Raw genomic sequence first — 12,367 nt, 5'->3', positions numbered from 1 at the left:
GCATCTGTCGAAAAAGAGAAACAGAACTCATACAAAGTGTTCCCAGCTGTTGGGGGTCACACGCCTTTAATCCCAGCACTAGCGAGGTGGAGACGGGAGTCATGTGGCTGGGCGGAGAGAGGTATACAAGGCAGAAGGAGACAAGAGCTCCTTGCAGTCTGAGGTTTGGTGGAGAGCATTGCAGTCTGCAGTCACGCCGAGGACAGGGTCACCCCTTTGTTTGTCTGAGCCTTGGTAGAGGTAAGAGCTCTCTAGTGGCTTGGTTGCTTTGCTTTTCTGAACTTCAGCATGAACCCCAATATCTGTCTCTGGGATTTTATTATTTGTGCTATGGTAAAATAAAGTTTAATGATTTTCATGACTGTGACAAAGGCTGAAAATTATTGCTGAAAGTAGATTATATAGTAGACAGTTATAGTTCTAAATTAAACACACACACAATGCTCAGAGCAGAGCTATTTTGATCGCCTTTAATGCAAAACCATTAGAATTGGAAGTAAACAGCCAACTCTGCTCCTCTGAGAGCAATCCCTAGGGCAGTATATGCTACAAACTGGGCCACCTGCTGTTACCCGAACTCTCTTCCACCTGGATGCATGCGTCAGCGAGAGCAGGGTCTACAGCGCAACCGTGTTTGGGATTGTAAGTACACAGCGCGAGGGCCATTGTGGGTTCTGCACAGTGCTAGCGGTTGGTTACCTGCTTATTTGTTTTAGGCTTTGAGGAATTTCTTCCTTTCTTGTGAAGGAGAAGCAATGGCGATGACTCAATGGGACACTCGTAAAGTGAAGTGTGGACCTTTTCGGAATAACGCTGGAAATCTTCCACCTCCACATCTCTATCCAGCCTGTGTGTAAGAGGAAGAAAATCATCCTAAACATGCTGTCCGTCACTATGTAATGAAAGCTATGGCAAAACCCTGCAGTGGTGGAAATGTATGTGTGCTAGATCCTAACCTATCTTAACAGGAAGCCTAATTAGCGTTCAGTCAACTAACACTGTTTTTTTGGTATTCCACATTCCGACTGACAGCTGTCCTTTCCTCTATACACTGAGTGACGAGGACCATGGCTGTGTCCCTTCATCTCTGTTCAGTTTCTCCCTTGCTTGTCTTGTATCCTCAGAGCCTCTGTTGTCTCTTAAGGATCTAGATCAGTGACTTTGTTTAAAGCCAGGTGTTAAATTAAGAAGACCTTCAACTTCGAACAAGGATTTCAGAATGTTTACCTGTAGTTTCCTATTAATAACCAGCACAAAATAAAGGTATCATATTTATAGCTTGTTATATACCAGGTACTGAACAAGGTAGCTTAATATGTATTGTCTTGTAAATTTCTGTGACAAGCCTACCAAGCAGGTGCTCTTGTTATCTGTCTTTAGCATGTGAAGAAATGAAGGCTTGCTTAGCCATAGCTATACAGGAACCAAAGAACAAGAGACTTACAATCCTAAGTACGTCAGTTGCTCAAGCGCATGAACTTTTAATTGCTATCTGATAAGGACTGTAAATTTCATAATTATCAATTTTACTAGGGTAAACATTTCACTACTGTATTGATCAATATCAATCAGGACCATTCGCTGATTAAAAATTAGTATACCTGGTAAAGTAGGCATTGCTTATGCATCCGGTGAAATTAGCATATTGAGGACTGATGGGTGAGCCACCAAAGTAGAACTTCTTTTCGTTTGTTTGAATCTGTTCCGCTTTTTTGCCTGTAAGAGTCTCAATCCGTTGGCTTTTATCTACTACCAGTTCATATCTGCAAAGGAGAGAGATTTTATACACAGCACATCTCACTCACCCGTTACTTTTCATCAGACAGCCAGGTTTTCTCACAGGACTGAAATGGAACGTCTCCTTCATGAAAAGACAGATTCCTCAGGAGGCCCAGGAGGAAATGACTACACACGCCTATGTGCAAGAAGGGCTCTCCAAACTGAGGTTGGAATTTAAATCTCCGGGCCGAGAGTTTTTTAGGGAGAACCAGAGCCCACCTCTGGCGTCGTCACATGTACGTGAGGTCAGTTTCATTAGCCAGTACAGTGGGGGATGATCATGAGAAGCAGAGTCTGCAGACACTGTCCCACCATTTATTTCTGATGGGAATATTCTACACAAAGAGACAGGGCAGCGGCAGTATCCAACAGAGGGTTTTTCTTATTTCAAAACATTTTGTTTTATGAAAAAGAAATCCCAGTAATATATATGTTAAAGATGAACCTAGAGCTTTTAAAAATGTAATCATAAATGTGACACCCTTTACTGTTTAGATTGAAAAATCTAAACACAACCAGTATTGGCTGAACCCCTTCTATGTGAAAAACTCTATTCATCAAGTCCTTGGTGTGCACTGCCAGTGCAGAGATGAAAACGGATCTTTTTATTGACCCCACCGCCACCAAAATGTCTGTATTGATTAAGCACCTTTCTGATGGTGTCTTTGGTATCTCTTGAAAATAAATAGCATCTTTTTGGGGAGAAGGTAAGCTGTTCCTTCCATTACTTTTGGAACACTGGAAAAGCAACGGCACAGCCTAGGAGCCACAGTACTTCCCACAGAAGCACACCCTGGAAAGGGAGATCCTGCTGGGAAGTACAGGAAGGGAGGAGCTATACCTTGTGGGTGAGACGGAGGCAATGACGAAGTGGGGCAGCCCATCATGGTAATGACTGTCTGCCGACATAACCTTGGTCTTCTTTACTTCCATGACGACAGTCCCATTGTCCAAAGAGACGGAAAACACATCAGACTGAAATACAAACACACGTGTGTAAGTAGGACTCTCAGGATGAAAACTGGGCATGTTTTCAAAATCCACTCGATGGTATTGCTTAAAAGAACACATGGTGTGAAGAAAATTTGCTGATAGGGTAATTTCTGTGACTAGCAATGACTAAATACTTTTGCCTAAATTAATGCGGCTTATAAAAGTAGATGTGGTTTAGGGCTGGCTCAGTAGGTGAATGTGCTTTCCCTGAAAGCCCAATGACCTAAATTCAGAAGCCCAGAAGCCAGTAAAAACCAGATCCAGTAGCATGCATCTGCAGTACAGTACTGCTATGGTGAGACAAGAAATGTCGATAGGAGTATTGCAAACCTGGAGTACACATGGATGTGGAAAACCAAGAGAGAGCCTGCTGCCTCCAAACAAGGTGGAGGAAGGCGAGAACTGATGCCTAAGAGCTGTGCTTTGACCTCAACACATGGAAGGATATACATGGTAGGTATACATGGTATGATATATATGGTAGGTATACATGGTAGGATATACATGGAAGGATATACATGGTAGGATATACATGGTAGGATAATTATGGTACGATATATATGGTAGAATATACATGGTAGGTATACATGGTAGGATATACATGGTAGGATATATATGGTAGGATATACATGGAAGGATATACATGGTATGTATACATGGAAGGATATACATGGTAGGTATACATGGTAGGATATACATGGTAGGATAATTATGGTAGCATATATATGGTAGGATATACATGGTAGGTATACATGGTAGGATATACATGGTAGGTATACATGGTAGGATATACATGGTAGGATATACATGGTAGGTATACATGGTAGGATATACATGGTAGGATATATATGGTAGGATATACATGGAAGGATATATATGGTAGGATATACATGGTAGGATATATATGGTAGGATATACATGGAAGGATATACATGGTAGGATATACATGGTAGGTATACATGGTAGGTATACATGGTAGGTATACATGGTAGGATATATTTGTAGCATCTCTTTCTCTCTCTTCCTCCCCCTTCCCACCACTCACATATTTCAATGGAAAAAGATACTCCCACATTTTGAACTGAAACCCTTTGGTGGTTATGTCATGCCAAGAGATGGCTTAGTCTCAATACTTTCCTAACCTAAGCATTTTTACCACATTACTCTCATTGATCCCCTTGAAAGAGAGTGTTTCAACCTCCTGAAGGATGCAACTAGAGGAAGAGGCTGGACTTAATTCACTGGTATGTTTTTTTTTTTAAATGTTTCACTTATTTGATTCATCGAGATAGAAGAGACCTTTTAAGAAGCAGAAGTTACTTGTTTTCTGAATTTGCTTACTGCTCATTTCAAAACACTAGTGGATGATAATGTGGTTTCTTTTTCCTTACATCTACACTAACTTTTAAAATCAGCTGTCAGTCCGCAAACCCCAACTGCATACCAAAACCACCAACTGTGACAGAAAATAATTTAATGGACGAGGGTACTCGGAGACAAACGTTGAGGGCAAAAGTTCTACAAAATGCTTTCTGTAAATCCACACGAATGCTACTGATTTAAACTACATTGAAAATAAAAATGACAGAGCTAGGGGAGATTCATCAGTCTACAAAGAGTTTGTTGTACAAGCATGAAGAGCCCATTTGATCCCCAGAACCCATGCGAACAGCTGGGCGTGGTGGCTTATACTTGCAATCCCAGCCCTGGGCAGATGGAGACTGGCAGATTTCTGGGGCTCACTGGCCACGCTGCCAGTGAGGGACTCTTTTTCAAAAACTAAACCAAACAAGTCCAAGGCAGATGGCACTTGAGGAAGCATGACACCTGAGGTTGTCCTTTGACCTCAACACACACAAACACCGTGTGTTAACTCTCCCAATATACACAAGCAAAAGAGACAAATTTTTAAAAGGTGGCAGATACAGGTAATTGTAAAAAGCAAAATTTGCTTTCAAAAACTGTGGTATAGGCAGAGATGTATTGGCTAAATCTTAGCTTCACCAAACCTCTACAGAGCTTTATTTTCACGGGAATGAAGATTGAAGTGGGCATCACACATGGTAGAACAGCTCTCTGTCACTGAGCCACAAACCCAGTCTTTTATTTTTGACTTAAGTTTTGTAAACTGAGCTTGAGTATCCTGTTGTAAACTCAAAGGCAAAGAAGAGTGCAACTTCCTTCTAATTTATAAACTAAATCACCAATGTGTTTGTTCTTACATGCAGAAGCTATTGTTATTATGGTGCTGCCATGGATAATGGCATGCTTTTGGCAGGTTGTGGATATATGTGGTTTCTTTCGCAAAGCAATAACCTAAAATGTTTAAGACAAAATAAACATGAATAGGAAGGAGATCTACTACACTGAAATATTGCTCTCAAAATGGTCAAATAAGGAATTTGTGATATATAGTAATATTCTTCCATATAAAGACATCAAGTAATAGATTTAATAGACCTGACAGCTTCTATATTTGAAACTAGTAGAAATGAACAAAAAAAAATGATAATTTCAAATGTCTGCACCAACTGTAATGTCAAGTGAAAAATATGTGTAATTTTGTACAATGATAAAGTTAGAGGTAGTGCTAATACGATTGTGGTTTGAAAATGTTATTTCATCTGGAGAAAATAAAGATACAATTTTCCACAATTGAGTCTACGGATTCTTTGAATTCTACCCATCAGCTCCTGAGGGACAGGACTGAATTCCACGCTAAGATACATCTATGGTTGCAATAGTAGCATGAATGTTATGGATGTAATCAATTGCTGTCTTTTGGAATTTAAGGCCTGGTCTATAGAAGCAAACACATGCCTAGTACTGTTGACCTGGCTAAGAACCTGTGGTTGGGAAGCTCACAGGCCCCAGGGTGAATTTACTACTATCACTCTGCTAAGCAGACATAGCATCTAACTGCCCTCTAAGTTCTTATTCCACACCCAGAGAATAGTGCAGTTCTCAGATACCATCGGAGAAGTTTCTTTGTGCAGTGGATGCCAGTCAACCCAGAAGCTTACGACTACTCAGTGTTTAGAGTGTAAATTCGTGGGACATTTGTGTCACACCCTCCCCATGAGACTCTTGGACTATCAGGGGAGAGGGTATAAAGAGCCAGAGGTTGGGGAAGTCTGGAGCCAAAGTGTCATCTACACTCCTAAGCGCATGACACCTGTGGTTGCCTCAACAGGAGTTGCGAAATATCAAGCCAGTCAACGTTTTAGAGAAGAAGGGGTTCATGAACCCCACCCCAACTGTGGAAGTGCAGTCTGCTGATGGCTTCTGCAGGAGGGACTCAGTTTTCTTAAAGGGTATGGTCTCTGTAGGTCAACAGTGTTCTAGTGGCTGGCCTTATACCCAGGAGTACATGGGCAGCACAAAGAAGATTTGGATGTTGGATCATTAGTAAAGGTCACATCACCAATATCATCCACCAACATTTTATTCAAGCCAACTGGCTCAAGAGAACTTTTAACAATGTTGGTAATAGAAGCTGCAGACATAAATTTCTGGGAGCGGATTGTTTCCCCAGTACTGTGGTCTCTGAACATGGACAGAGGGCCCTCCATCTTCAGGGATCCTGGTCAACCTCACTAACACCACACATACCTGGTATCTCTGCTCTGAGGCCAAATGGTGGCCTCCATGGTGATGACCACAGCGTGGAGAGGCCCGAGCGAAGGTTATTTTATGTATAGAAAAAGAGGACATTAGTTGGGTTTAGGGAGGGAGGGAGGTGGGATGAAGCAGGAGGAATTAGGGGAAGGAATGAGTGTGTGTGTGTGTGTGTGTGTGTGACTACAATGAAATACATTGTATAAAATTTTCAAAGAATTAATATTATATTGAAAATATGTGTATTGCATATTTCGCATCTGATAATCTCTGTGTATTTGTGAACTAAAATCTGAATCAAAATTCACTTTCAACTTGCACGAAACTTGTTTCTGATAGACAAAACAGCTACACAGAATATCCTCAGAGGGAAACAAGTACTTACCCCTGAAGCATAGTAGAACAGTAACCCATTTGGCTGTAACGTTCGGAAATTGAAACCTCCTTCGAAGCCATCAAAAAAAGATATTTTCTGAGTCGAAGCAATAAAACTTTGCCCGTTGAAATATGCTCTGCGAGATATCTGTACCAGAAAAGGTAAACATAGTGTTTTCTTTGGCACTTAGGGACCGTTTATGTCAGTTTTCACATACAAAGAGCCTTGCCTGCCGGGGAAGCAGTTTTTGTTTCCATTTGGTTTCTGCTGGAATTCAGGCATGCTAGCTTTCTTCCCATGTTCCTACAGCAGCTGGGCTTCAGTTTTCCCATTTCTTACACCCAAGTGACCACCAGCGTCTGAGCAGCCTCTGTGGGCTGTGGATGCCCCATCCACTGGAGGCTGGCGCAACTGCACAGGTGACAGGAGAGTCCCACAAGCCTTTCTAGTTTAATGAGTTTTCTCTCTCCTGGCAGCAGAAAGGAACCCAGCGAAGCAGAGAAGGTTGAGCTCACTGTTGAAAGTGGTCTGTTTACCCAGGAAAAAGCTCTTGGCTGAATGGTACTTACCAGAGAGTCTTCTGGGCATCCGTAACCAACTCCTAGGGTTTCTGTCTGCTCCAGTAAATTGAAATCTTTCTTTTGGAACTGGAAGCCCTTCATGCATCCCCTGAAGTTGATATCTAGGGGAAGGTGTGCTCTCAGGGTCCTGGAAAAGGAAAGCAGTCCTCATGGGCACAGCTGTGCTGATGACGCTGCACTGCATACAGTCCCTTCAGAGCTCTGCTTGCTTACCATCATAGCCGCTTTAAAACCATCCGCTCTCAAGCTCTGTTTTGATAAGCACACAGCTGTGTCGAGCTGTGTCAAACCTTGGTGTGCAGCGGGTTTTTTTCCAAGTCAAGACAATTGCTTACTTCTTTATAGTTTTGAAAAACATAGCTTACATTGTCAATTGCTATCTTTATAACAAACAAGCAATGCAGATGGAAACGCTAGTTGTTTTTTTAAAAATAGAGTCTTGAGATTGATGTTTTACAGATTAAAAAAATACTCTGCTATCAGAAATTTTATTGGAATTGGAAAAACAATTACATTGTAAATAATAAGTTAGGACTTGAACTCATGTTTTCAGACTTCTACTAACGGGGTTGGCCTTATTTGTAGCATAGTCTAATCAAGGAAAGTCGGAGATGGGTCTTAGAGAATGCCAGACTGGGGGTCTGGGTCCCAGGCTCTGCTCAGGCCTGCACCAGATGGGTTTCGAGAGCTGAAAGGAGACATGGGCACATGCCCCTATTCCTAACCCAGAAGCTATCTCCAGTTGATAACTACTGGATATCGGGGTAGCAAATGAAAAATAAGATTTTTTTTCCAAGCGAGTCCCACTGAAGAAACAAACCGCTATTAAGGGAAGGCCTCATGCCTAGCTGTAGATGGCCAAAACAAAATGATTTAAACAACATTGTTGGAGCTTCTTCATTTCATGATGTTAAGTCAGGGCACTTAAAAAAAAAAACAAAAACCCTTTACAGGTGCGTTGTGTATATTTATCATGGTTTCTGACTTTGTGACTTTTAGGGGATTCTTGTGGGCACCCACATGTGTGTCTGCATCTGTATATGTTTCTTGTGCTTTTTCTTGTTTGGTTGTTTTGTCCTTTTCTGGTTTGTTTGATTTTGCTTTATCTTATTTTTTTTTTTTCTAACAGGAGACAGGAAGGGTGTGAATCTGCATGGGAAGGGAGGTGGGGAGCAATTGAGAGGAGAAGGAAGAAGGGAAACTATCATCAGAATACACTGCAAGAAATACATCTATTTTCATTAAAAAGTGGAAGTAAGAGACGTCTTATCCTTCTGATCAGGGATGGCATTCTTGTCCAGTGCTCGACTCTTAGCTCCTGTCTTGCTCAGTATATAGGAGGTGCCCAAGAACATGCCACTTGGTACTGAATGAATGCCAAGTTGGTTTGGACCAAATCACAGTGGGTTAACTATGCAGAGGATGAATGACTCTGCTGTGTTCTTCCTCCACAGGTCAGAGCTCGAGGAGTGTGTTACCCAGCAGGCATAGTGGTCAACGTTCTCACAGGACAACATTGGAGGACTGGGAAGGTGTTTAATTTGAAAAAAAAAAGTGGGGAGCCTTCTTTCAGATATGGTACTTTGCAACATGAAAGGATTGGACTCAAGATAAATAAGAACTTTATAACAATCGAAATATTAATACACACACATATTGCCTTCTGAAGTAATAAATATGTATATAGCCTTCTGAGGTAAACATTCAAACAGCACTAAATTTACTCAGAAGTAATGCTAACAGAGAAGTAAATGCTAATAGAGAAGGGTATTTTGGTTAGATGAGGGGTGGATTCCATCATCAGTTCTTGCTTAAGTAGGGGATTTTTTTTTTTTTTCCCTTTAAATGCTGAGGCCTGACTTCAGAGTAGTTAGAATTTAGGTACGCAAGTGGCTTTATGTATAAACCTCTCCAGGTTACCCCAACAAGAGTCACCATACAGAATAGTCTCAATGCTGCTTTTAAGCTTTAAGGATCTTTGTTTCTATAAATTTATTTATTTTGAGGTTTACTTATTTCAATTTTATATGTGTGGGTATTTTGCCTGTGTGTATGTCTATGCATCTTGTGCATGGCTTATGGAGGCCAGAAGAGGATGTTGGATCCCCTTGGAACCAGAGTTACAGATGGTTGTGAGCTGCTCTGTTGGTGTGGGGAATCAAATCCAGGTCCTCTGGAAGAGTGGCCAGTGCTTTTAACCACTGGGCCATTTCTCTAGTTCTGCTTCTGTGAATTTAATGCATAGAAAGAGCTGAATTTTTGAATACAGCAGGACAATGTGTCAGTGCACACAAACCACGGCCTCATGGGTATGCTCAAAAATGGACATACTGTCAGATACTAGTGAGTTCGAAATAAATTTAAAGACTAAATAAGAAGTGAAAATATGTATGCTGTTTCATCTCCACATGATACGTTAGCTTCTACTCTTTCTCTTCTTGAGAAATACCGCAGGAGACTATGTGCTAAAAGTAATGTTATACTAATGACATAAGTAAGTTACACACATGAGATGCTGATTTAAGGGTGTCAAAGGGCTGGCTGTGGGTGGCCTGCAGGTCGATGGATATGTTTGTCTATACCTATGCAGGTGTGCAAAAGCAGCAAGCAAGGATGCTTAAGCTTGTCATCGGACCGCTGGGTATTGAATACTCATTAGTATATCATTAGCAGCGAAAAGCTACGTAACAAGAGGGCTTTACCTGGATTGCAAAACTTCTTGGGGAGCACCTCCAATGTAGATGTCTGTGAAAGGTATTTTCTTCTTTTCATTGTCCATGCTCTTGACATGTCGTCTGTCAACTACCAAAATCATTTTCTTGTCATTGTGGTAAATGATTGAGATCTGGAAGAAAGAATGCATTGTAAGGTTGTTTAACAATTAGTTTTGTTTTTTAAAGAAAATTTTAACGTATTTTAACTAGCCTGGTTGTAACAACCATTGTTCTTGTTTGTCCACAGATAGGGAATAGATTTTTTTTCCCGTTTACTCACAAATATGAGAACTACGGCTTTTATGTAATGTAAAGGAACAGTTTGTGTTTCCTAAGGAAGGGTCCCTTTTTGGGAAAGGAACTAGTGCAGGCTAAATTTTTCTACAAGTCTTCTTAGTTTTTTCATCTATCTTTTTTTTAAAAAAACAAAAAGCTCGGTTAAGGCACATATTTTGAGAAGTTACACATTTTTTTAAGTTTGGACTTATGAAAATACCCACTATGCCACTAGTCCAATCAAATGAACAATATCTAGTATTTCTTAAAGTTTCATTGCTTCATAACACTCCCTAGTGGGGTGTGTGTAAGACATATATTATGAGATCTATCCTCTTAACAGTAAGTTTCTTCTTTTGTGGTGCTGGGAATAGAGCCCAAATCTTCTGTGGGTACATGAATGTGTATGACTATAGCTATATAAGTGTTTAAAATAGCAAGCCTGAAACTTGCTAGGACAGTGCTCTACCACTGAATTACATGTCCAGCAACACATTCTAATTATTGGTATTTGTAATAGCATTGTGTTATTTAGTAGATCTCTAAAATATATTCACCCACTATAACAGAAACTTCCTACATATTGGGCAAGTCCTCATTTTCCATTCTCTCTAGCCCCTGGGCAGCACCACTATAGGCTTAAGCAGTGCTTTCTGGGTTGTAGAATGCATGCTACCAAAGTGTCAGTTCTTTGCGCCATTTGTGTATTATTTTGAATTACTGGGTTTGTATAAATAAATATAGAATAATTGTTTAAATGACAGCGAGCAGTTCTAGTGAATCTGCAAAAATGCTGGTCAGACGAACAGTCAAGTCCTTCTTTTATTGAAAGTCATCCTTAGGAAGCTTCTGGGCATTGAACTGAGAAGGAAAAACAGCTGGCTAACAACTGCATTTGGATCCAACTTAGGAGACATTACATCTTTTATATGTCTTATTAAATTATGTAGTTAAAGTAGTTGAAGATGTAGAAGAAGGATATTTTCTACAGACTATAAATATGGTTGAAGAACCTACTTTTGGGATCCTCTTCATGAAGGGAATCACTAGCATGGCTACATTCTAGAGACCAAATTCAAGAGAAAATTTTGTATTTACTTATATTACCTCCTTATATTAATGAGGCCTCAAAGTACAAATAAAAAGGGCTATGCATCTGAATCCTAACATGTTCAACAGACCACACACACACACACACACACACACACACACACACACACACAGAGTATTTTGTCAGTCTGTTATTGGAATCAAGACATTTAAGATTAACAAGAGTCTTTTGGCCAATGAACCCCTTTTAATGACAAGGGGACGTCCACTGACTCGTTTGTTAGAAATTCCAACATGTGTTTTCCTGGAGCGGAGCAGATGAGGGCATATCAACTGTACTTCAGATGTGACTATAATAATTTGCTATTCTGCTCACGGTATTTGGCCACCTGGTCAGATACACAGATGTAACGGTCGAAACCCAAACACACCCAAAGTACAATGACAGTACCTCATGGTATCTTGCATCATTAATCTTGGCTTTTTTCAATGTGTCTTCAAGATGTACGGGGCCGTTGCTGAATCCAAAGTCATAGAAGACATGTAGGTAGCCATTGCGCATTTCCAAGCTGAAAAACATGCTCTGCAGAGAGAAAGCAACTGTAAGACAGGAGCATCCACTGTTAGGACAGTGGAACAGATTTATCTGAGTTTGAGGAATGATATTAAAATTCTTTATTAGTGAAATTCTTGAAGAATAGTCTCATGAATTCTTATAATAAGGAAAATGACAATTATGTTCCCATCAGCACTTATTTCTTACAGATTACTAAAAGCACTAATATTTTTACAAACTTTAAAATACCTATCTTCTTTTGTTTTTGTGTTACCCTACAAACCACGGCCACGGCATGGAAAAATAAGTCACATTACTGACCCTTAATTCTCCAAGACAAAGTTTTTTTTTTTAAAAAAAAAACTGCTTGGTCGTTAAGCATGATAAGCAACTTTTAAAAATATAATAGTCCTAAAGATGCAAT

The 12,367-nt window shown here is 40.3% G+C and overlaps 1 protein-coding gene across 1 annotated transcript in view; it reads right to left on the bottom strand.

The window, feature by feature from the left end:
- Positions 1-12,367, bottom strand: part of Lama4 (laminin subunit alpha 4) — a 144,866-nt gene that overhangs the window by 20,374 nt on the left and 112,125 nt on the right. The window contains 7 exon segments of the mRNA XM_057762244.1: positions 700-847; positions 1,602-1,763; positions 2,621-2,754; positions 6,776-6,913; positions 7,336-7,474; positions 10,050-10,192; positions 11,839-11,970. Coding sequence (XP_057618227.1) covers positions 700-847; positions 1,602-1,763; positions 2,621-2,754; positions 6,776-6,913; positions 7,336-7,474; positions 10,050-10,192; positions 11,839-11,970 — 996 coding nt within the window.

Source organism: Chionomys nivalis, chromosome 2, assembly GCF_950005125.1.
Source record: "Chionomys nivalis chromosome 2, mChiNiv1.1, whole genome shotgun sequence".
Taxonomy (NCBI): Eukaryota; Metazoa; Chordata; class Mammalia; order Rodentia; family Cricetidae; genus Chionomys; species Chionomys nivalis.
This window is presented reverse-complemented; position numbering and strand designations above follow the sequence as displayed.